General features: G+C 39.6%; 1 protein-coding gene across 4 annotated transcripts in view; it reads right to left on the bottom strand.

Moving 5' to 3' along the window:
* Nucleotides 1-22,995, bottom strand: part of WT1 (WT1 transcription factor) — an 87,775-nt gene that overhangs the window by 57,895 nt on the left and 6,885 nt on the right. For 3 of the 4 annotated variants that reach the window (XM_073576322.1, XM_073576321.1, XM_073576320.1), the window contains exons 1-3: nucleotides 22,328-22,797; nucleotides 14,528-14,650; nucleotides 12,789-12,891 (exon numbers count right to left, since the gene is read on the bottom strand). In XM_073576322.1, coding sequence (XP_073432423.1) covers nucleotides 12,789-12,891; nucleotides 14,528-14,650; nucleotides 22,328-22,718 — 617 coding nt within the window. In that variant the 5' untranslated portion in view covers nucleotides 22,719-22,797. Of the gene's footprint in view, nucleotides 1-12,788; nucleotides 12,892-14,527; nucleotides 14,651-22,327; nucleotides 22,798-22,995 lie in introns of those variants that run through there. The other variant, XM_073576323.1, reaches the window with a different exon arrangement.

Genomic DNA, 22,995 nt, shown 5'->3' on the forward strand with positions numbered 1-22,995 from the left:
ACCTGTAGTAATGGCACCTGTTTAAACTTGTTATCAGTATAAAAAGACACGTGTGCACACCCTCAAACAGTCTGACTCCAAACTCCACTATGGTGAAGACCAAAGAGCTGTCAAAGGACACCAGAAACAAAATTGTAGCCCTGCACCAGGCTGGGAAGACTGAATCTGCAATAGCCAACCAGCTTGGAGTGAAGAAATCAACTGTGGGAGCAATAATTAGAAAATGGAAGACATACAAGACCACTGATAATCTCCCTCGATCTTGTGCTCCACGCAAAATCCCACCCCGTGGGGTCAGAATGATCACAAGAACGGTGAGCAAAAATCCCAGAACCACGTGGGGGGACCTAGTGAATGAACTGCAGAGAGCTGGGACCAATGTAAAAAGGCCTACCATAAGTAACACACTACGCCACCATGGACTCAGATCCTGCAGTGCCAGACGTGTCCCACTGCTTAAGCCTGTACATGTCCGGGCCCGTCTGAAGTTTGCTAGAGAGCATTTGGATGATCCAGAGGAGTTTTGGGAGAATGTCCTATGGTCTGATGAAACCAAACTGGAACTGTTTGGTAGAAACACAACTTGTCGTGTTTGGAGGAAAAAGAATACTGAGTTGCATCCATCAAACACCATACCTACTGTAAAGCATGGTGGTGGAAACATCATGCTTTGGGGCTGTTTCTCTGCAAAGGGGCCAGGACGACTGATCCGGGTACATGAAAGAATGAATGGGGCCATGTATCGTGAGATTTTGAGTGCAAACCTCCTTCCATCAGCAAGGGCATTGAAGATGAAACGTGGCTGGGTCTTTCAACATGACAATGATCCAAAGCACACCGCCAGGGCAACGAAGGAGTGGCTTCGTAAGAAGCATTTCAAGGTCCTGGAGTGGCCTAGCCAGTCTCCAGATCTCAACCCTATAGAAAACCTTTGGAGGGAGTTGAAAGTCCGTGTTGCCAAGCGAAAAGCCAAAAACATCACTGCTCTAGAGGAGATCTGCATGGAGGAATGGGCCAACATACCAACAACAGTGTGTGGCAACCTTGTGAAGACTTACAGAAAACGTTTGACCTCTGTCATTGCCAACAAAGGATATATCACAAAGTATTGAGATGAAATTTTGTTTCTGACCAAATACTTATTTTCCACCATAATATGCAAATAAAATGAAACAAAAACAGACAATGTGATTTTCGGGATTTTTTTTTCTCAGTTTGTCTCCCATAGTTGAGGTCTACCTATGATGTAAATTACAGACGCCTCTCATCTTTTTAAGTGGTGGAACTTGCACTATTGCTGACTGACTAAATACTTTTTTGCCCCACTGTATATATATATATATATATATATATATATATATATATATATAAATTTTTAATGATTATTCATGTGAATTTTGATGTAGAACCACAAGCAATCTTCACCTAAATCCTGGACACTAGGGCCTAATTGTGCATTTCTATGTCTCAATTGAATCTATTTCCATGCAGAAAATTTCTACAGAATATGGAAAAGATTTGTTAATATGTTATCCACTAGTCTGCTACTGTACTGAGTGCAAACCCACAGCAGTACGGTCCAATCTGAACTCAACATGAGGCTAGGGTCTCACGAGCGTAGATTCTCTCATCTAAGAGAATTGGATCGATTATACAAATCACACTCTGATTAGAGTTTGATCTGAGAGTCAGTAGAGTGATCCGATTCTCTCTGATGAGGAGAAGATGGAGAAATAAAAATCTATGTTCTCCATTCTGTCAGTCCATGGAAATCAGACTGCACTGAAATGACACCGTCTGACTCCCTGACGGAGTGTTGTCAGGGGATCAGTGGTGTTCCATCTGGGTTGGTATTTATGACATTCTTTGATAATAATAGGGCTAAAGCAATTATCATGGCTGCTATCTATTTAGGTTTTAGTTAAAGAAAACAATTTTTTTTTTCAGCTTATTTTAAAAATTTTGTGAGTATCATCCACTTGGATACTATACTCATAATTATGGAGAAAATCGCACTATGCATCTTTTCTATTACATGATCTATTGTATCAACTGTTAACTTACTTTATTATTTTTTGAAAGCTGGATATTGATTTTTCTTTAATATATTTATTGATCTCTATGTAATTTATATTATTGATTGTTGTTTTTCCCCATATGGTATTGTGCACATCCTGTTCCCCTCGTACACACATATATTTTTTATATATATAAATATACAGTACAGACCAAAAGTTTGGATACACCTTCTCATTCAGAGTTTTCTTTATTTTCATGACTATGAAAATTGTAGATTCACTTTGAAGGCAACAAAACTATGAATTAACATATGTGGAATTATATAATTAACAAAAAAGTGTGAAACAACTGAAAATTTGTCTATTCTAGGCTCTTAAAAGTAGCCACCTTTTGATTTGATTACTGCTTTGCACACTCTTGGCATTCTCTTGAAGAGCTTCAAGAGGTAGTCACCGGGAATGGTCTTCCAACAGTCTTGACGGAGTTCCCAGAGATGCTTAGCACTTGTTGGCCCTTTTGCCTTCACTCTGCGGTCCTTGGGTTCAGGTCTGGTGAGACTGTGGAGGCCAGGTCATCTGGTGTAGCACCCCATCACTCTCCTTCTTGGTCAAATAGCCCTTACACAGCAAGGAGGTGTGTTTGGGGTCATTGTCCTGTTGAAAAATAAATTACGGTCCAACTAAACGCAAACCGGATGGAATAGCATGCCGCTGCAAGATGCTGTGGTAGCCATGCTGGTTCAGTATGCCTTCAATTTTGAATAAATCCCCAACAGTGTCACCAGCAAAGCACCCCCACACCATCACACCTCCTCCTCCATGCTTCACGGTGGGAACCAGGCATGTAGAGTCCATCCGTTCACCTTTTCTGCGTTGCACAAAGACACGGTGGTTGGAACCAAAGATCTCAAATTTGGACTCATCAGACAAAGCACAGATTTCCACTGGTCTAATGTCCATTCCTTGTGTTCTTTAGCCCAAACAAGTCTCTTCTGCTTATTGCCTGTCCTTAGCAGTGGTTTCCTAGCAGCTATTTTACCATGAAGGCCTGCTGCACAAAGTCTCCTCTTAACAGTTATTGTAGAGATATGTCTGCTGCTAGTGTGGCATTGACCTGGTCTCTAATCTGAGCTGCTGTTAACCTGCGATTTCTGAGGCTGGTGACTCAGATGAACTTATCCTCTGCAGCAGAGGTGACTCTTGGTCTTCCTTTCCTGGGGCGGTCCTCATGTGAGCCAGTTTCTTTGTAGCGCTTGATGAGTTTTGCCACTGCACTTGGGGACACTTTCAAAGTTTTCCCAATTTTTCAGACTGACTGACCTTCATTTCTTAAATTAATGATGGCCACTCATTTTTCTTTACTTAGCTGCTTTTTTCTTGCCATAATACAAATTCTAACAGTCTATTCAGTAGGACTATCAGCTGTGTATCCACCAAACTTCTGCACAACACAACTGATGGTCCCAACCCAATTTATAAAGCAAGAAATCCCACTTATTAAACCTGACAGGGCCCACCTGTGAAGTGAAAACCATTTCCGGTGACTACCTCTTGAAGCTCATCAAGAGAATGCCAAGAGTGTGCAAAGCAGTAATCAAAGCAAAAGGTGGCTACTTTGAAGAACCTAGAATATAAGACATACAGTATTTTCAGTTGTTTCACACTTTCTTGTTAATTATATAATTCCACATGTGTTAATTCATAGTTTTGATGCCTTCAGAGTGAATCTACAATTTTCATAGCCATGAAAATAAAAAGAAAACTCTTTGAATGAGAAGGTGTGTCCAAACTTTTGGTCTGTTGTGTATATATATATATATATATATATATATATATATATATATATATATATATATAGTTTTTTAATTGTTAATTTTCAGTTGTGCAAAAATATTTTTTTATCATGCTTTTCTGATCAATAAAGTTATTATATTACCTTGTTTGACTACATTTTGTGGGTTGCACACAAATGACATTTGAGGTCAGTCCAGTGTTTTCCTCGAACTCATTGACATCATTGGCTGAGAGCGATCCAAATATCAGATCAAGCTCGAGGTTGCTGAGATCTTTGGCGATAAGGGCTTGAGCAGGTGACCGTATTTTTGCACATGTCCGATTTTTTCCTTGCACAGAGGTCGGATCATTTTCGCCCATGCAAGTCAATTTTTTTCTCCATCTTCTCCTCATCCAAGAGAATCGGATCACACCGTGCTGACACTCGGATCAGAGTTTGATCATAGTGTGCTTTGCATGATCCTTACTTGTATCAACTACTAGTGAATTCACATTGAGTGGAGCCATCTGAAAATTGAAGCACAGTCATGGGCTTACGGCTTTATGTTATTGTGTAAAAATAGTTTCCATTCAATTCTCTCTAAAAATATTCTGTTATCAAACCCCTTCATGCACATTTCTTCTCTACCGCTAAATGCGTAGAAAGATTGAATTAATGTACTTTGGAGAAGAATAAAAGGAAACCGAGTCCAAGTGAAAAAGAGAGACTTTAAAGGAACTCAGTAGTAGATCATTCTGAGTTTGTTTTGGCCTGCAGAGTAAGGATGACGAGTTCTTGACCCCGGCAGTGGATGAAGCTTTAATCTACACTGCAACTCCCCCAATCTGTAGACCCTGAAGGTGAGACTTATGTGGCTGGGACTGCATGTTCACTGTCCGAGAGGCCAGCAATAGGCTAGGTTCAACAACTGAAAGCTAAGTGTATAGATAGCAGAATACTTGGCTACAAATCATAATAGTGATGATGGACAATTATTATTATTATTATTATTATTATTATTAACCAATTTATTTATTCAATGTAACAATAATGGCAGAAAATATATGTTAATTTAGTAGGATACATGTAAAAGTACTACACAAGTGTCCATTGCATCCGACTCAGTATTTTTAGCCTGATGCAACAAAGTGGAACAGAACGTAAGGCAAATCTAAAGCAAAACTGCATCAGTTGCCTTTCGGCTTTTTTACCATGAACCTCCTGGCATTGGTTCCCATCATGACATGAAAGGTTATGATCAGGTCACCAGACTGGCACAAAAACTGGTGCATTGGACTGATGGGAACAGTGTAAACAATGTGATCAGGTCTGCCATCAGTTTCTATCTAGTGTTTTATTTAAATGCAAGATATAAATTAAAACACAAAACAGGAAACTTGTGGACCCAACCTAAGAAATGGAATCTCTGAATTTAACTTTTTCTTTCTTTAAGGATGCAGCTCGCAGGAGATTGGAATGTTCTTCATTGTGGGCGAGGTGGTGACTGCCCTTTTTATCACAATGTATGCAAATTGTCTCTTCAGAGAGGAAGAGGACTAGAACTCTAGTGCCACCTATTGGAAGTAGCAATACTAAAAGTCAATGTCGACCCTTTAGCGAGCCTTGTCACCTGACTTAGGATAAAAGCCAAACCAGTATCTCAATTTGCAGACACTGTGTTTCGGGGTACTGCCCCTCATCAGTGTAAAGTGTGAGATCTGGTTTGGCTGTGTGAGAGGCGTCTGACCGATATCCAAGAAGTATCGTTTCTCCTTGCGGAGATTGACAAATTGAGATTCTGGTTGGGCTTTTATCCTAAGTCATGTGACAAGGCTCGTTAAAGGGTCGACATTGACTTTTAGGATTGGTACTTCCAATAGGTGGCACTAGAGTTCTAGTCCTCTTCCTCTCTGAAGAGACAATTTCAATATTTCCCAGAGGAGCATGGCGGCTTTAAGTCTCCTCAACTCGGCATGCTTAGCATGTCAATCTCCGCAAGGAGAAACGATACTTCTTGGATATCACAATGTATGGCACAGAACATTTATGACAGGAGCAGTAATGGATTCAACTGTACATCACTTTAAGCAAGAGGCCTGGACTTACTTTGCAAAGAATAATTCTGCTCAGTGAAACATTTTTATGTCTCTAAAAGTTGTCTGATTTAGATACCGTCTCTCCATGTCACCTGTGAGTGAATGAAAGTAATGTAGAATCTTCTCTGAACAAGGCCAACCCCATCAGTCAGCGTGAAGAGCCAATATAAGAACAGCTTCCACTGTGGAGGACCACATGGGTAAAGCAACCTAGGTAAAAGGCAAAGCAACTGCGAAGGGACCCAGCAGCTGAAAGACCTATTTCCACTGTTAAAATAGCCTCCATGATAAGTAAAAAGGCATTACTTGGGGAAAGAGTTGCAAGAATGTTTTTGAACGCGGAGCACAGAATGTCCATTGGTCATGATGATCATAACCCTTCTATTTCTTGACCGTAGTCATCACTGATGATGGTCATTGCACATAGGGTCCTCTAAGTTTTGTTCTGCATCTTCATTGTTACTTGTTAGACTTATGGAACCTATGGTCATGGGTTTCAATTGGGACCAAGAAATGGTTTATTTTCTCCAATAGTTTTAGAAAAAACAGTTTGGAATTATAATTGGTAACTTGTGTACTTTCCTTATTTCATCTACACTCATTTTTTTTCTCATATTTCCTGCTATTGTCAGATGTCCTTAGCCACTGAACATCTATAGTAAATGTCACTCTATCCATTCATGAAATACACCATGGCTGATAAATGTAGAGCCCAATCCACTATATCATTCCCTACAGCCAATGAATGAGGAATATGATGGTTCAGAATCCGTGCTGCCAAAAGTTCAAAGATATGATCACACATGAAGGTGAATCATGAATGTGGCTAATTGTCAAGGTTTCCAAACTTCTTCATCAGGAGGACCAAACCTTGGGCAGCACGGACTCTGAACCACCATATTCCTCACTGCAACATATCTCCTTGGTGGTCCTTCTGCAGCTTTACATGCTTCTATAGGAGTTGTCACTGTCACAACCCTATCAGGTGAACGTACCTATAATATTTTACACCACTTGGTTATCAGATAAGACCCTATTTGCGATTTTTTGTCTCTCCAGTTTTACCATTTGATTCCCTACAGCCAAAGATTTTTAATGCATGAGATTACCACCTGATATAATTTTATGTTGGTATGACATGGATCAGTACAAGGGCATACATAGATGAGAAGTAGTCTGGCACCTTCTAGCGGGGCTTGGAGAGTGGAGACCCAGTCTTGGTTGGTCCCAACCTCTTAATAATTAGGTAGCAAGAATTTATGAAAATTGGACTTGGATAGTGACGTTGTCATTTCGCTACCCCCACTGCTCTCGCCAAGTAATCATTAAAAACCAGAAATAACAAAAAAAATAAATTGCTTTGTCGATCCTAAGACATTATGGGAGTAAAGTTCTGGAAAAAAAAATTCCTTCTACACATGAGACCGATTATTTCACATCATGTATTACTGAAGAAAGAAAATGTAGGAAAAGATCTCATGCCAAGACAGAATGCATCAATATTTATTGGATATGGAGTCATCCTAGGGGAAATATGACTTAATTTTCCCCACTGGTTTTATGGTGCAGTTTGTACCAGTCACCAGACAAGTCTTATCAGAGTGATACAGGACTGTATCCAAGTTCACCGAGAGTTGAGAAATGATTTCCTATTCACTGCTGAAATTGTTAGGAAAGGGAATGTGATACTTTAAGTGTGTCTTGAACCTGCACTATATCTTTCCTGCTCTTACAAAAAAGGTGGAAATTCTTCAGCTTTAATTATGATTAAAAGCTGTTCAATAATATTTGGTGAAACTGAAATTTAACAGCAAAGTCCATTAAAGTCCAATTCATTTAAATGTCTAAATTGTTAATCACTATAGAAAAACACAGACACACAGCTAAGACTATTCCACGGACAACTAATGCAGTTAAGAAAAGTTCATGCAACCTTTATTATTGGGATTTGTGTTTAATTGGGAAGAGTACGAAAGAACTTTGGGGCTATGGTAAAACTAACTATACATTTTTTATATGAAAAGTCTATATTTGGGGGAAAAAAAGGCAGTATTCAGAATTACAACTTCTGAATTCTGAGAGCAAAATCTACATTTTGTGAAGAGGTCTAAATAAAGTTACACATACTTGTCAGATTTCTAAATTGATTAAGACACAATCTCCAGGTAAAAGGTTTGAAAACAGTCTAAAATTGTTCTATTTTTTTCAAAATTCGGAGTATTTTTAATTTTTGCATTTTTCCAAATACTTTTGTTTTAGTTTTCGGTTTTTTTTCTGGGGGCTTATTTTTAGGCTTCTTTGTATAGATACCCTCCCCCCCCCTTGGTAAAAGACCATAATATACTGATAAAAAAAGTGCATCTCTCCTGAACTGTATGGCAGATTTAATTAAAAAAAACAATACTCAGGGAAGGGCAAAAATTGGACATCTTTTGCCTTAAAAATGGAAAATAGAAGCTGTAATACTAATACACTACAAACAATAGTTCTAGCAGCTGTTTCTCTGAGAACAGAATAGTCAATCAGAAACAAAATTGTGCCATGACTTTCAGGTATTATCATGTCACATTTGTCATGAAAAGTGACATGGGAGCATAAAGAGAAGTGATGAGGAGCCAAAAGTACCAAATGCAGCTAGAATGAAACATTTTTCAGTTTATAGCTTTGCTTTCAGCTTTACAACATGTCAGCCCAGTCTAAAGCCTGTGTCTCGGGCCGGGATCACACATGTGAGAAAGTTGGACGAGTCTCGCATCTTGACACCCGGCACGGGACCGGAGCGTGCGGCCTCATGGAAATACATGCAGCCGCATGCTCCGCTCTTGAGTGCCGGCGGCAGTGCTGGATATCAAGATGTGAGACTCGTCCGACTTTCTCACATGTGTGATCGCGGCCTCAGAAAGCAGATCACCTGTAGCAACTTTAACCTATTAACATACAGCATTGCCTTTCACTCATACATATATTCAGGCATTCAAAATCAGTATCACATTTATCTCAAATTAATTTTCTCTCAAATTTTCTCTTAAAAACACAAAAGAATATACAAAACTTCTTAACAATTCTATAATGCTAGAGTTGTTCCTACTTACACCCTACAAGTAGAGTAGCATCTGTTATATAGGGCATTAAATACAGTTGTGGGCAAAAGTATTGACACCCCTGCAATTTTGTCAGATAATACTGTTTCTTCCTGAAAATGATTGCAAACACAAATTCTTTGGTATTATTATCTTCATTTTATTTGTCTTAAATGAAAAAACACAAAAGAGAATGAAGCAAAAAGCAAAACATTGATCATTTCACACAAAACTCCAAAAATGGGCCAGACAAAAGTATTGGCACCCTCAGCCTAATACTTGGTTGCACAACCTTTAGCCAAAATAACTGCAACCAACCGCTTCCGGTAACCATCAATGAGTTTCTTACAATGCTCTGCTGGAATTTTAGACCATTCTTCTCTGGCAAACTGCTCCAGGTCCCTGATATTAGAAGGGTGCCTTCTCCAAACTGCCATTTTTAGATCTCTCCACAGGTGTTCTATGGGATTCAGGTCTGGACTCATTGATGGCCACCTTAGAAGTCTCCAGTGTTTTCTCTCAAACCATTTTCTAGTGCTTTTTGAAGTGTGTGTTTGGGTCATTGTCCTGCTGGAAGACCCATGACCTCTGAGGGAGACCCAGCTTTCTCACACTGGGCCCTACATTATGCTGCAAAATTTGTTGGTAGTCTTCAGACTTCATAATGCCATGCACACGGTCAAGCAGTCCAGTGCCAGAGGCAGCAAAGCAACCCCAAAACATCAGGGAACCTCAGCCATGTTTGACTGTAGGGACCGTGTTTTTTTCTTTGAATGCCTCTTTTTTTTTCTTGTAAACTCTATGTTGATGCCTTTGCCCAAAAAGCTTTACTTTTGTCTCATCTGACCAGAGAACATTCTTCCAAAACGTTTTAGGCTTTTTCAGGTAAGTTTTGGCAAACTCCAGCCTGGCTTTTTTATGTCTCAGGCTAAGAAGTGGGGTCTTCCTGGGTCTCCTACCATACAGTCCCTTTTCATTCAGACGCCGACGGATAGTACGGGTTGACACTGTTGTACCCTCGGACTGCAGGGCAGCTTGAACTTGTTTGGATGTTAGTCGAGGTTCTTTATCCAACATCCGCACAATCTTGCATTGAAATCTCTTGTCGATTTTTCTTTTCCGTCCACATCCAGGGAAGTTAGCCACAGTGCCATGGGCTTTAAACTTCTTGATGACACTGCGCACGGTAGACACAGGAACATTCAGGTCTTTGGAGATGGACTTGTAGCCTTGAGATTGCTTATGCTTCCTCACAATTTGGTTTCTCAAGTCCTCAGACAGTTCTTTGGTCTTCTTTCTTTTCTCCATGCTCAATGTGGTACACACAAGGACACAGGACAGAGGATGAGTCAACTTTAATCCATGTCAACTGGCTGCAAGTGTGATTTAGTTATTGCCAACACCTGTTAGGTGCCACAGGTAAGCTACAGGTGCTGTTAATTACACAAATTAGGGAAGCATCGCATGATTTTTCGAACAGTGCCAATACTTTTGTCCACCCTCTTTTTTATGTTTGGTGTGGAATTATATCCAATTTGGCTTTAGGACAATTCTTTTTGTGTTTTTTCATTTAAGACAAATTAAATGAAGATAATAATACCAAAGAATTTGTGTTTGCAATCATTTTCAGGAAGAAACTGAGTATTATCTGACAAAATTGCAGGGGTGTCAATACTTTTGGCCACAACTGTAGGTACTACAAACAGTTAGGGCACTTTGGCCAATGTTCAAATACAATATGTAATTGGGAACACTGTGATATAATTGCCCCTGGGCCTATTAATGTCACTGAGCAGCACCAATATCTTTCCTGTTTTCTACTCCTTGTAAAAAAAATGATATATTGAAAAAACTAACTACAAGGGCTAACATGATTTAATGATTTCATCAGCATATATAGTGTATGGACTAGTTGCAGAATTTAGAAATATATTTTCGCTATTTTTCTATTTAATTAATTGTTTAAACGGAGCTTACGAGTTCCCTCGACACTAGACACAGTTACACACTTGTGTGTTGCAGAGATTGTGTGTCTACAGGGATTGTGAGTTACAAGGATTGTGTGTTTCAGGGATTGAGAGTGGCAGGGATTGTGTATTTGCAGAGATTGTGTGTTTGCGGGAATTGTAAATTGCAGGGATTATGTGTTTGCAGTAGAGATGAGTGACTTTGCCTTTTTTAGGGTCGAGTCAGGTTTCATGAAACCCGACTTTCTCAAAAGTTGAGTCGAACGAAATCGGCCGACTATAGGGAAAAGTCAGGAAAAGTCGTGAAACACGAAACCCAATGCAAGTCAATGGGGAGAAAAGTCGGCAGTGAGTGGAGGACTGTAAACACAACTGGCATGAATTTTAACCCTAGAGGCAGCGAAATCTCTCTCTCTTCTCTCTCTCCCTCCCTCTCTCTCTCTCGCTCTCTCCCACTCCCACTCCAGCTACGCTCCCGCTATGCTACGCTCCACTTCTCTCATTGGCTGGAAAAAGTCACGTGCAAGCATTCGGCGAAACCCGACTTTGGCGTTTGGGTCGCCGACCGCATGGCCTACTTCACACTGTGGTCGGGTTTCGTTTCATGAAACCTGACTTTGGCGAAAGTCGGCGACTTTTGAATCTGACCGACCTGTTTCGCTCAACTCTAGTTTGCAGGGATTGAGAGTTGCAGGAATTGTGTTTTTGCAGGAATTGTGTGTTTGCAGTCACAATATCTCCTATTCACCTGCTATGATCATCACTAATTTTCAGTTTCCTATCCAGTTCAGGATGAATTTATTTGTCACATGTGCTGTCATTTCATTTTTGGAAGGGAATAAATGTTCATTTTAATGGAAAACCTTCACAAATCATAAGGGGAAATCATTATTCATGCTTTTTTTTGCACGACTGTGTTCTTGCATTTTTATGTAACTTGTTTTGAGTGTGATTGTCTATTATACATCAGTAATATTTATTTCTATTTATCATTTTTATAATTTTTACAGTTCATTTTATTCCTCTGCATTGTTAAACGCAAGAATTTCTACCATATGTCTACCATGTGCATCAATCTATGTTCTCATGATGCTTTAGCCATATCAGTGGCTCAGTCGGACTTACATTTGAGCATATCCGCCGATGGAGCCACTGACTTTAATGAAGCAGGCGACATCACTGTGTGCTGTGTCATATATCGTTTTCAGCAGTACCCGAATCTGGCACTAAAATGTTGTCATCCATATTTTGGTCACCGCATCAAATAGGTGGTTACTGCTGAACATTACCTCTGTGACTCTGTCTGCTTCATTAAGGTCAATGGCCCTGTCAGAAGATATGCCCAAATCCCATTTTTTCAGGGCTTCAGACTTAAACCCCAATGGAGACACATTGGTATATGAAGACAAATGGAAGGGGTTACATCAGATTACAAAAGAGCACCCCTTTTGTCCATTGTCTAATTCTCATTTTGCAGGGAAGCCCCATTCAAGGAAAATGAGCTGAGGTGCAACACCAGGCACCGGTAACGGACAAGGTTGGTGCCAAACTCACAGATAGAATACTCGCATTCATCCTCACATCCTGAGAGTCATATGAGGGACCACGGCAAGCAGTGTCCACATGCAGACGGGTTTGTGATCATAGTTGTGGTAGTTTTCTCAGACACTAGTAATTGGGTTGTGCGATAGGCAACAGCTGCCAAACAAAGCTGCAACATATAAAGAACAGTCCAGAACCATGGTAAGGATTCAGGGACGTCACTACTAGTACATGTCAGTCACAAGCGTTATTGATGGCTACAACTATCTAATCTGTTACACAGTGGAAATCTAGACATCTGAGGAGCATACCTGTTGTATGGCGATCTGAGCAGGAGGGCCTGGCTGCCGGTGCAGCTGTCAGTAGGGGTATGGCAGCCATACACTGGAGGAGGTACAGAGTACTGCTGGTCCCCTGCAGGGAAATGAGATCCAGTTTACAAACATCACCCTGACATGTCATCAGCTACATCAATTACCCTCCTGTTCTCCATGCACATTTCTCATGTAAATCACATATGGAATGCATTAAGTCCCAAAGACAGATAGATTGGACTGTTCTAAACAATAGATACTGTAGTTTTCTAATGTTATCTGAATTGAATCTAAGTTTCAGAATTATGGCTCAACTAGCTGCAAATGAGATAGATAGATAGATAGATAGATAGATAGATAAAAAATCAGAAATGATTTTAATTGGCAATTGTCTATCTTTCTGTATTACACTGTAATAGACACTGGATGTGTCCTTTGTACTTACCATTGCACTTTTACTGCACTTTATTTGGTTGATTCCTTTCATTGTGAATCTCTTACTTGCTTCATATTTTGTACTATTCACTGATTGTTATAAATTGTTTTGCTTATTGCATTCACTATATATATGTATGCATTTGCACTTTACAACTGCTTGAGAAAGGTCCACATCTTGGACCGAATTGTCGCACATGGGCCAATAAATCACACTTATTTTTTCTATTGGAGTGCTGCCTTCGATTATTTGGACGATAGATAGATAGATAGATAGATAGATAGATAGATAGATAGATAGATAGATAGATAGATAGATAGATAGATAGATAATAGATAGATAATGAAAGAAAATTTGGCAGCACTACTAAAAGAAGTCAGGTGCAATAAAACCTGTTACGGCTCATACTCACTTGCGAGAGACTCCCACCATTCTCGTGTGAGTCTCTCGCATTAAAACCTGGCGCTGCCGCCGGCACTGGGACCGGAGCATGCAGCTACATGTATTTCGGTGCAGCCGCATGCTCCGGTCCCAGTGCCGGCGGCAGTGCTGGGTTTTCATGCAAGAGACTCGCACAAGAATCATGCGAGTCTCTCGCAGGTGAGTATGAGCCGTAACAGGTGATGTCCAAACCTCCAAAATAGAAAATCAGAAAAAAACAGGTAGCACGTGAAAAATAAAAGTGAAAAAATGTGGCTTTACTGATCAGCTAGCAGCTAATGCTAATTGCTGCTAATAGATCTGTTTTTCACTTTAATTTTTGGAGTGCTGCCTGTTTTTTTCCTGATGGATAGACAGACAGACAGGGCTGGAGTGGCTCGTGCAGGGTGGTGGAATATTGCACCCAGCTGTATACATTACGTTGTGTATTCAGACAAGCTCGGCTTAGCAGGGATCCTCAGAAAATGTCATGTGTGGTGTTCCCCATCCCACATGGGAATTGGGCAGGGATGAGTTTTATAGTTAGCATGACTAGGAGTGAAGATACATTTTTCTACTTATGCTTTCATGTAGAGATGCAAATACACCTACTGCAAAAAGTCACAGCCATGCACACGTACTATCTGCCAAATCCTATCAGGGCAGACTCTGCTCTGCTACATCTCTGCAATGGTGAACTTAAAAGTCACCTCAAGATTACAATGCAATAACAGGAATGTACTATACTATGTATACCGAATATACGAGCCTTACTGAATAAGAAGTTGGTGAAGTTCAGCCACATAATTCTCAGGCACGTGCACCGAGTTTGCTACCATGGCACTATGCACCACATATGAGACGCACAGAGCGCACTTACCTAGGGAGGTTTGTTGGCTGATGGGGTCTTCATGTTTGAATGAGTGGTTGGGAAACTGTGCTGTATGGTGAGATGGAGTGTGGCCATAACTTGGGGTGCCATCAAAAGCCATTGCACTGTAGCCTGCAAAAATCAAAACATTTCCATGTGACATGTAGAAGTTAAGTAACAACTACTAGTTAATGCTAGACACAGCAAAGACAGAGATACATGGATTATCCAAAATAAACCTTTCTGTGTGTGTGGTAAACGTAACTATGTCTCAAAAATTAATGAAAATCTGAGTTAGGCCTCATTCAGACATCAGTGTTGAAACATGTATGTGAAAAAATGGTATCTGTGTCGTCAGTGTTTTGGATCAGTGTGTCATTAGTGTGGGGTCAATTTTTACAATCAGTGTGTCATCAGTATTTGGTCAGTGTGTCCTTTTTACCATCAGTGTGTTATCGGTGTTTGGTCAGTGTGTCCATTTTTACCATCAGTGTGTTATCGGTGTTTGGTCAGTGTGTCCATTTTTACCATCAGTGTGTTATATGTGTTTGGTCAGTGTGTCGTCAGTGTTTGGTCAGTGTGTCCATTTTTACCATCAGTGTGTTATCAGTGTTTGGTCAGTGTGTCGTCAGTGTTTGGTCAGTGTGTCCATTTTTACCATCAGTGTGTTATCAGTGTTTGGTCAGTGTGTCGTCAGTGTTTGGTCAGTATGTCCATTTTTACCATCAGTGTGTCATCGGTGTTTGGTCAGTGTGTCCTTTTTACCATCATTATGTCATCAGTGTTTGGTCAGTGTGTCATCAGTGGTTTTTATGGATGGATAAATTAATTACAAACCTTCTCCTACACTTTGCAGTGTTAATCTCGGGCAGTACGCAGATGGCACACGGATGCCACTCATGTGCTCAATGCATTTTTTTTCGACCCATAGGCTTATATTGGTAATTTTCATCCATGATACCAGAAAAATAAACAGACATGTCTCCATAAGTTTTGCTCAGATACACGGTCCGTGAAGAAAACACAGACATGTGAATAGCCACGTAAATTATTAATGGGCACATGTTGTATCCGTGAAAAAATGGATTGATCACGCAGGCGCCACATGGACGTCTGAATGAGGCCTAAGGGCAGAGACACACTGGCGAATTTTTCGTCCGAGAATCGGATCGTAAAACTTGCCCTGGCCGGCACCTCTCCTGACCTGAGCATGACAGTGTGATGGATTACTATGCAGCTGTCAAGTTCAGGTCAGGAGAGGTGCCGGCCAGGGCAAGTTTTACGATCCGATTCTCGGACGAAAAATTCGCCAGTGTGTCTCTGCCCTAAAAAACTGACATTGTGTAATGTTTAGTTTCACTAAATTGAATAGACCAAAATCATGCGGCTTTGTGGTTGCGGTTATATGTACCACAGCTCAATTCTGTTTCCAACTATTCAGCTAATATTTGATTGAAAAAGACAGCTACAAGTGAGCACTATGGGGTTGGCTTCACACAACTTTGGGGCAGTATCTCAGTGGCTTCCGTCTGGCCTAACATATTCTTGGCATCAGGTTCAGTTTTTTTAACCTGAACTAGCTCAATAGATTACAAAGGATGGAAAATAATGCAAAATATATCCGATGCCCTAAGGCATTTTATGTCCATGCGCTCATCCAGAAACCGTTACGTGAAATTTTGTGACCCGACCTCCGGACTACGCCTGGACTAATGCAATGGACAGGTGAGAACAATGGGATCTGTTCTCCCATCAATTTCCAAAAGGCATTTTAGTTTAATGCTGGTTGGAAACGACAATGCCGTGCTGGAGATGTGTGCAAGGGGCCTCAGATGGAACAGGTGGGCCCAAATACGGAGGAGACTTTGCTGGACTTTTCCTTCATTTTGGATTCACTCTTTTGTCCATACAAAAACTGCACCAAAATGGATGATTCAGCTTTAATGTCTACGAGCGGAAGGGGAAAATGTCCAGAAAATACCTAAGACCATGACAAACCCCCACAATAACGCACCTTTATATTATGGACGCTGTGTTTCCAGGACACAAAACCATCACTAGCCCAAAAAGCTTGGGATATAAAAAGGCACAATACTAAAGACACACAGTGAAGAAACACTAGTGGGTATGCAGCCCCAGATGTGACAAGCAACGGATGGTGTAACCCAGTGAGCGCCGTTCCTCAACAAGACAAATCCTGAGTAATCACCACCAAAGCCTCCACGCTGACGGTTTGGCAGTAGGATTATGATGCGGCAGTTTACACCAGACAGAAATGAGCAGAACCCATCAGGATCAGATAATTTTGCCTTAAAAAATTGAAGCTCGAACGTTAAAATTCTTACACACAAATGCGAATTATGTTATTTATTACACATTGTTATTATTATTTATTACTATTACACGTGTGACTTTCTGCAAGCCCCATTTAAATAACCAGGACAGTCACAGATATTTCTGCAACCAATGTGAACAGTCACCGGGATCATCAATGAGGTATTGTGCAGACTTCTGACTTCAGCCCATCTACAGTAATGTTACCATCATCCATGGAAATGTAAAAGCAAATCTTACAAAATGAACCCTTTCCATTCAGTATGGTTTGCTCGGTAGAAGATGAGTTGGCCCATAGCATTATTCTTAAAGTCCATGACCCTATAGCCTACAATAGGTATATTAGTATGTCACCAAAGATGAATGAAAATGCATGTATAAAAACTTAAAGAAAGCACAATTTGCATTGGACATATCCAGTCACTAAAATCTCCCGTGTTCCTGAACTTACAGACCCATTCCACACTTTTTTCCTAGGGATTACGGTTTTAAATATTCACTGTAAAATAGCTGATCCCGGAGATCACTCCCAGAACGCACAGTACCAGGCACTGAGGCTCGTTCACATTCAGCAGGAGTTTTCTCTCCAATTATTTTCAGAAAAGACAATCAGATTAGATGGGAAATTTTACACATAATACTTCATCAGCAAAAAAACAACTCAAGTATCCAAAAAATGAATAGAAGGAAGAGAGAACTTGAGAGAAATGGCAGTGAGTGAACCTTTGTCCAGGACAGTTTGCCATATATCCACTCTATTCAATATCTTAATCAGTGACTTCTAGTATCCTGGGACTTTAAAGATTAATCTGCAGCCTGTGCACTATCATTATGGGGTTTTTATCTTCACATATAAATGAGGTGTTTCTCCAGTGATATATATATGTATGTGTGTGTACAGTATGTATATATATATATATATATATATATATATATACTGCTCAAAAAAGTAAGGGGAACACTAAACAATACATTGTATTGTTTAGTGTCCCCTGTATTTTTTTGAGCAGTATATATATATATATATATATTGGATCTCTTAGTCTGCAGTATGTAAATATACCCAAATACTCCAGTTATTTCTTCTACAGTAAATGGATCATGAGGTTGTAAGTTTCCATTTACAGGCATGAATACAGGCAGGTAGAGCATTCTATTATCTGGCTACATATTTTAACATTATGTCCATTTAAAATGTAGCTAAGTATCTTGTATACACAAAAAGAGATTTACATAATCTATATTATCAGACAGAGGAACCTTAAAAAAAAAAGATACAGCCGTGAAGGAGAAAATCTAAATAATAAAAATAATAATAAACTATATAATTATATTAATGATAATAATAATAAACATCATCATCCATGTTTTTAATAAGGATGATGACTGAACATTCCATTTGTAAAGAACTCATTCTCCTAGATTTTGTCCTTTGCTTTGTATTTTTGCAGATTTTTTTACCTTTCCAAAGAAAAACATATATATATATATATATATATATGTAGAGAGAGAGAGAAAAAATTGGAAGCAGCACACCATCTCAAGTAGTAAGACATGCTATTTTATAGCCCATTATGCAAAGTTTCGGCCTTTCTAAAGCGTATTATATATATATTGAACAAAAAAATTAATATATAATTACCCCCAGTGAATGGAGAATTACCTAATATCCATTTTACGTGGCCATAATCTTTTTTTTGTGCGCTCCACACAACTGCCTTGTGATACGGGGCCTGATGGCATACTGTACTATGGGATCGTTACCAATTATTGTTCTGGATCCTTCCATGAGCCGCAGACACAACGCTGCAAGCTTCGTTCTACAATCCAGCTCCTTGATTTTGGAGTATAAATTAGTAATAAAGAGAAGTGACATGATCTAATGCAGCTTTGACATCAGCTGTGATGATAAATCTAAACCTAGCCTTAGTAATGACAAAAAAAGAAATAACCTCCTCCTATCTATGCCAAACAAATTGTGTCAGCTTTAAATATTTTATCTATTTATTCACAATATATATTTAAAAGTTGCATATTTGATCGTAATATCTCATATATGTTTGCCTGGATTGATTTATTTTGTAACATTTTTTCATTATATACAATTATATTATTTTTTTTCTACATATAGTTACTGTTTTTATTCATATCCCCAAAAATATAGTCGTAGATTGCATTATCCTTAGTGAATGGAAAATAACCAAACCGATGTAGAATAGAATTGAGGCGCACAGGAGCAATTCTTGTGCAAAAATTCATGTATGAGCAAATGTGCCAAAAGTCCAGCAAAGTGCAAAATGACCTGTTATATTTGTCATATGATCAAAATAAGAGCCCATGCTTGGGAAAGAATTTCTGTCTGCGCCATTCTTCAGCCCTGAGATGATCTGTCAAGCCATGGGGCTGGCATCTCCATTAATTACACAGGGCTAGTTAGGGGCAATAATGCCAGTAAGTGGACTCCTCACAGTGACATATCTTCTTAGCTCTCTGCCTCCTTTTTCTTCAACTTATTACTGCAAATATAGGAAAATTGTCATCTAGTATAGGTTACCTTTACCTGATTATTTGCAGATATTGTTTTTTTATTGTAACCAAATAAATTAGATTCTAATTTCTGAAAAATCTCTCTTGATAAAAGCACTATACAAATGTGTGTCCGTAAAGATACATAGCCAAGTAGGTGTGTCTTTACACATACAGATATACACTAATATATATATTTTATATATATACATACAGATATATACTAATATATATACATACAGCTATATACTAATATATATATACATACAGATACATACTAATATATATATACATACAGATATATACTAATATATATATATATACACATACAGATATATACTAATATATATATACACATACATATATATACTAATACATATATACACATACAGATATATACTAATATATATACATACAGATATATACTAATATATATATTTTATATATATACATACAGATATGTACTAATATATATATATATATATATATATATACATACAGATATATACTAATATATATATATACATACAGATATATACTAATATATATATACATACAGATATATACTAATATATATATATACATACAGATATATACTAATATATATATATACAGATATATACTAATATATATATATAAATAGCAATATATATGTATATATATAGAGCTAGATAGATAGAGATATATACATGGATGCATATATTTTATTCTGTGCTTGTTTTATAATGCTGCATTACAGATTGTATTTATTCTCATTTCTTGTATTTTCTATTCACCTATTTCATTATTTTTTATTACAAGTCACTATATTGGTTTGGAATTGTTCATTTTCTATTTATTTTAAGATTATCTTCTATTTTCTTTTTATCCTGCTGATTTAACTAACTGCGCTAACATATACAAACTTGGCTGTTACTATTATGTCCCTTATTTAACAAAAAAAAAATGTAAAAAATCCCCTGAACAATCCCCAGCCGCTGCTTACAATGTATCTCAATGATGCGTCTCATCTGTGACCTTGACAAGTCCATCTGAAAGGCAGAATGATGTTTTGGTCACATCTCCTGGTCCTTCCTGACCCAAAACCTCGGGAATGTGATAAGGGACTGAAGCTCTGAGCAAAAACCTCTGCTGATAGCAAGTTCTGTGTCATTAGAGTTTTATCACCCCAGAACTGATTACAGGGTGCTGAAAACCAGAATGCCCCCAGCTGGGTGCCTGAAGAGGGGTCCGGAGGAAAGAAGGAGCCAAGGAATGGAGGAGATGTTCTCAGGGCGCTCTACAGGACTTGGCAGAATGGGGCATTGTTCTATCAAGGTAAAAACTTTCCCACGAAGAAGACCAAGTATCATGGCTATACTAGCCTTGAGCAGCTCTACTCTGACACCAGTATGAAGAACTAGAAGTACAAAAAGAAATAAAGAGAAAGAAAGAAAGAAAGAAAGAAAGAAAGAGGGGAAAGAAATAACAGAGAGATAGAGAGAAAGGAAGGAAGGAAGAAAACAAAAGAGAAAAGAAAAAGAAAGAAAGAAAGAAAGAGGAAGGGAGAAAAGAAAAAGAAAGGAAGGAAGAAAGAAAAGAAAGAGAGAAAGAAAGAAAGATAAAAGAAAGAAAGAGGAAGGAAGAAAGAAAAGTAAAGAAAGAAAGAAGGAAAGAGAGAAAGAAAGAAAAGAAAGAAATGAAGAAAGAAAAATTAAACATGTAGAAATGAGTAGACATGAAAAACAGGAAATAACCCTTTTATTTTTTTTATTGAAATATCTTTTCCTACTCTTATCTGTCTGTCTAGCTAATAAATTCTCTGTATATCTAGCTAATAAAATGCAGATTCTGTCTTTCTCTCTGCAGATAGTTTATGTGAGGGAAAAAAACTATTAAATTGAGTTACAGGAAAAATGTCTCTCTGTGTACCGTTTAGTTATCAATGTATCATCACCCACCGAGGACTCTAAATTATTAATATTTTTGTAATTAAATCGAGCCAATAACTTCCTGCAGGTCCGGTTCTTCCCTGGTACATGGCGCATCAGAGAGCGGTATAATAACGCTGCCGTATAACGCTCAGTGCCGCAGATGGCTGCAGATCACATGCATCAGGCGCCGCTTCAGATTCTGGGGGATCATGTCCCCATCAACCATACAGAGAGGTATTTGTACATCCAGTGATCCGGCCCCATGGGGAGCCTGTGTGTGCGGGGATTACATCCTAAAGCCCGGATTACTGATCTCTGCTGCGCTCTCAGGTGACACCTATGATGACAAGCAGTGTGAACTTGGACATGAAGGGCTAGCATCTACTAACCCCGACTCCTCATTGTCCAGGCTGTGGCAGCATGTTGTATACTAAACATATAGAGATATATATATATAAATATATGTTGCACCGTGTTCTATGCTGAACTGCATATATATATATATATATATATATATATATATATATATATATACATACATGTATCCTCCCTGGTACATACCAAATCAGGGAGATAAAAAGTAAAACTGGAGGTAACACACAAGGAGACCAAAAGCCCAAAAGAGTGAATAAAAGTCCAAACACCTTCACTGCCCCCACCATGGTCTTATAGAGCAACTCTCACTATTTGGACCCATCTTCTCGGGTGCTGCCTCCAGTTTTATTTTGGATAGATACATAAATAGATAATGGAATGGTAAAATGTGATAAAAGATGATGAAGCAAGAAAGTATGAAATATTAGAGCGTTCTGCTTGGTGTTAAGACTTGCTGATCTCCGACTTTCGAGCACTTCTCTGACCCTGGACCCTGCGAGGTCTCTTCCCTCCTCTCTGACCCTCAGTACAGTATAATCTGCACTGTGCTCTATACAAAGTGTTACAAGCCTCCTATATAACAGTAATGAATTGCCCCTGATATTAAGCGCAATCTCTCTACATGATGCCTCCATGTAGGCGCTGAGGAGCACAGACCCACCTTGGTTCCTGATGCTCTGCTGGTTCTCCAGGCAGTTGGACAGGTAAGGGGCGTTGGGGAACATCCTGGGCTGCCCCCCTGAGGCCTGGCCTGGAGGGGCAGCAGGGAAGGGCCCATACCTGCAGGCTCCAGCCGCGGTGCCAGAGAACTGCCCCGAGAAGTGCACGGTGAAGGCGCTCAGACACTGGTCCTCATGGAGGTCGGGGTTCCAGCTGGGCTCCTGCTTGATGAAGGAGTGGGAAGTGAGCGAAGTGTATGGAGCCCCTGGGGGGAAGTCCAGGACGGGGGCCCACTGCCCACTGCTGCTCACTGGCATGCTACAGCTACTGTTCCCGGAGAGAGAGGAGACAGGGGGCAGCAGGGCACTCATGTCCCTCACATCAGACCCCATCTGAAGGCTGAGGATCACTCAATAGCTCCACGGCTGAGAATTCCCTGGGAGCTCAGAGTCCTGCAGGAGCTGTGGAGTGTGGGAGCTGCCTCTCCTTGTGTCTCCTACTGGCCAGGTCCCTGATGCTCTAATAGGGGCTTCTCCTCACTGGGGGGGGGGGGGGGTGGAGTCCCAGCCCCATCTCCATTCATTCACATCCCCTGGTATCTACATCACCGAGTCCTACCCCAGCCACAGAGGAAGAGGAGTCAGGGAGGGGGATCATGGACCCCAATTA

The sequence above is a fragment of the Dendrobates tinctorius genome, unplaced genomic scaffold (assembly GCF_039654945.1).
Source record: "Dendrobates tinctorius isolate UK_male_01 unplaced genomic scaffold, ASM3965494v1 ptg000048l, whole genome shotgun sequence".
NCBI lineage: Eukaryota > Metazoa > Chordata > Amphibia > Anura > Dendrobatidae > Dendrobates > Dendrobates tinctorius.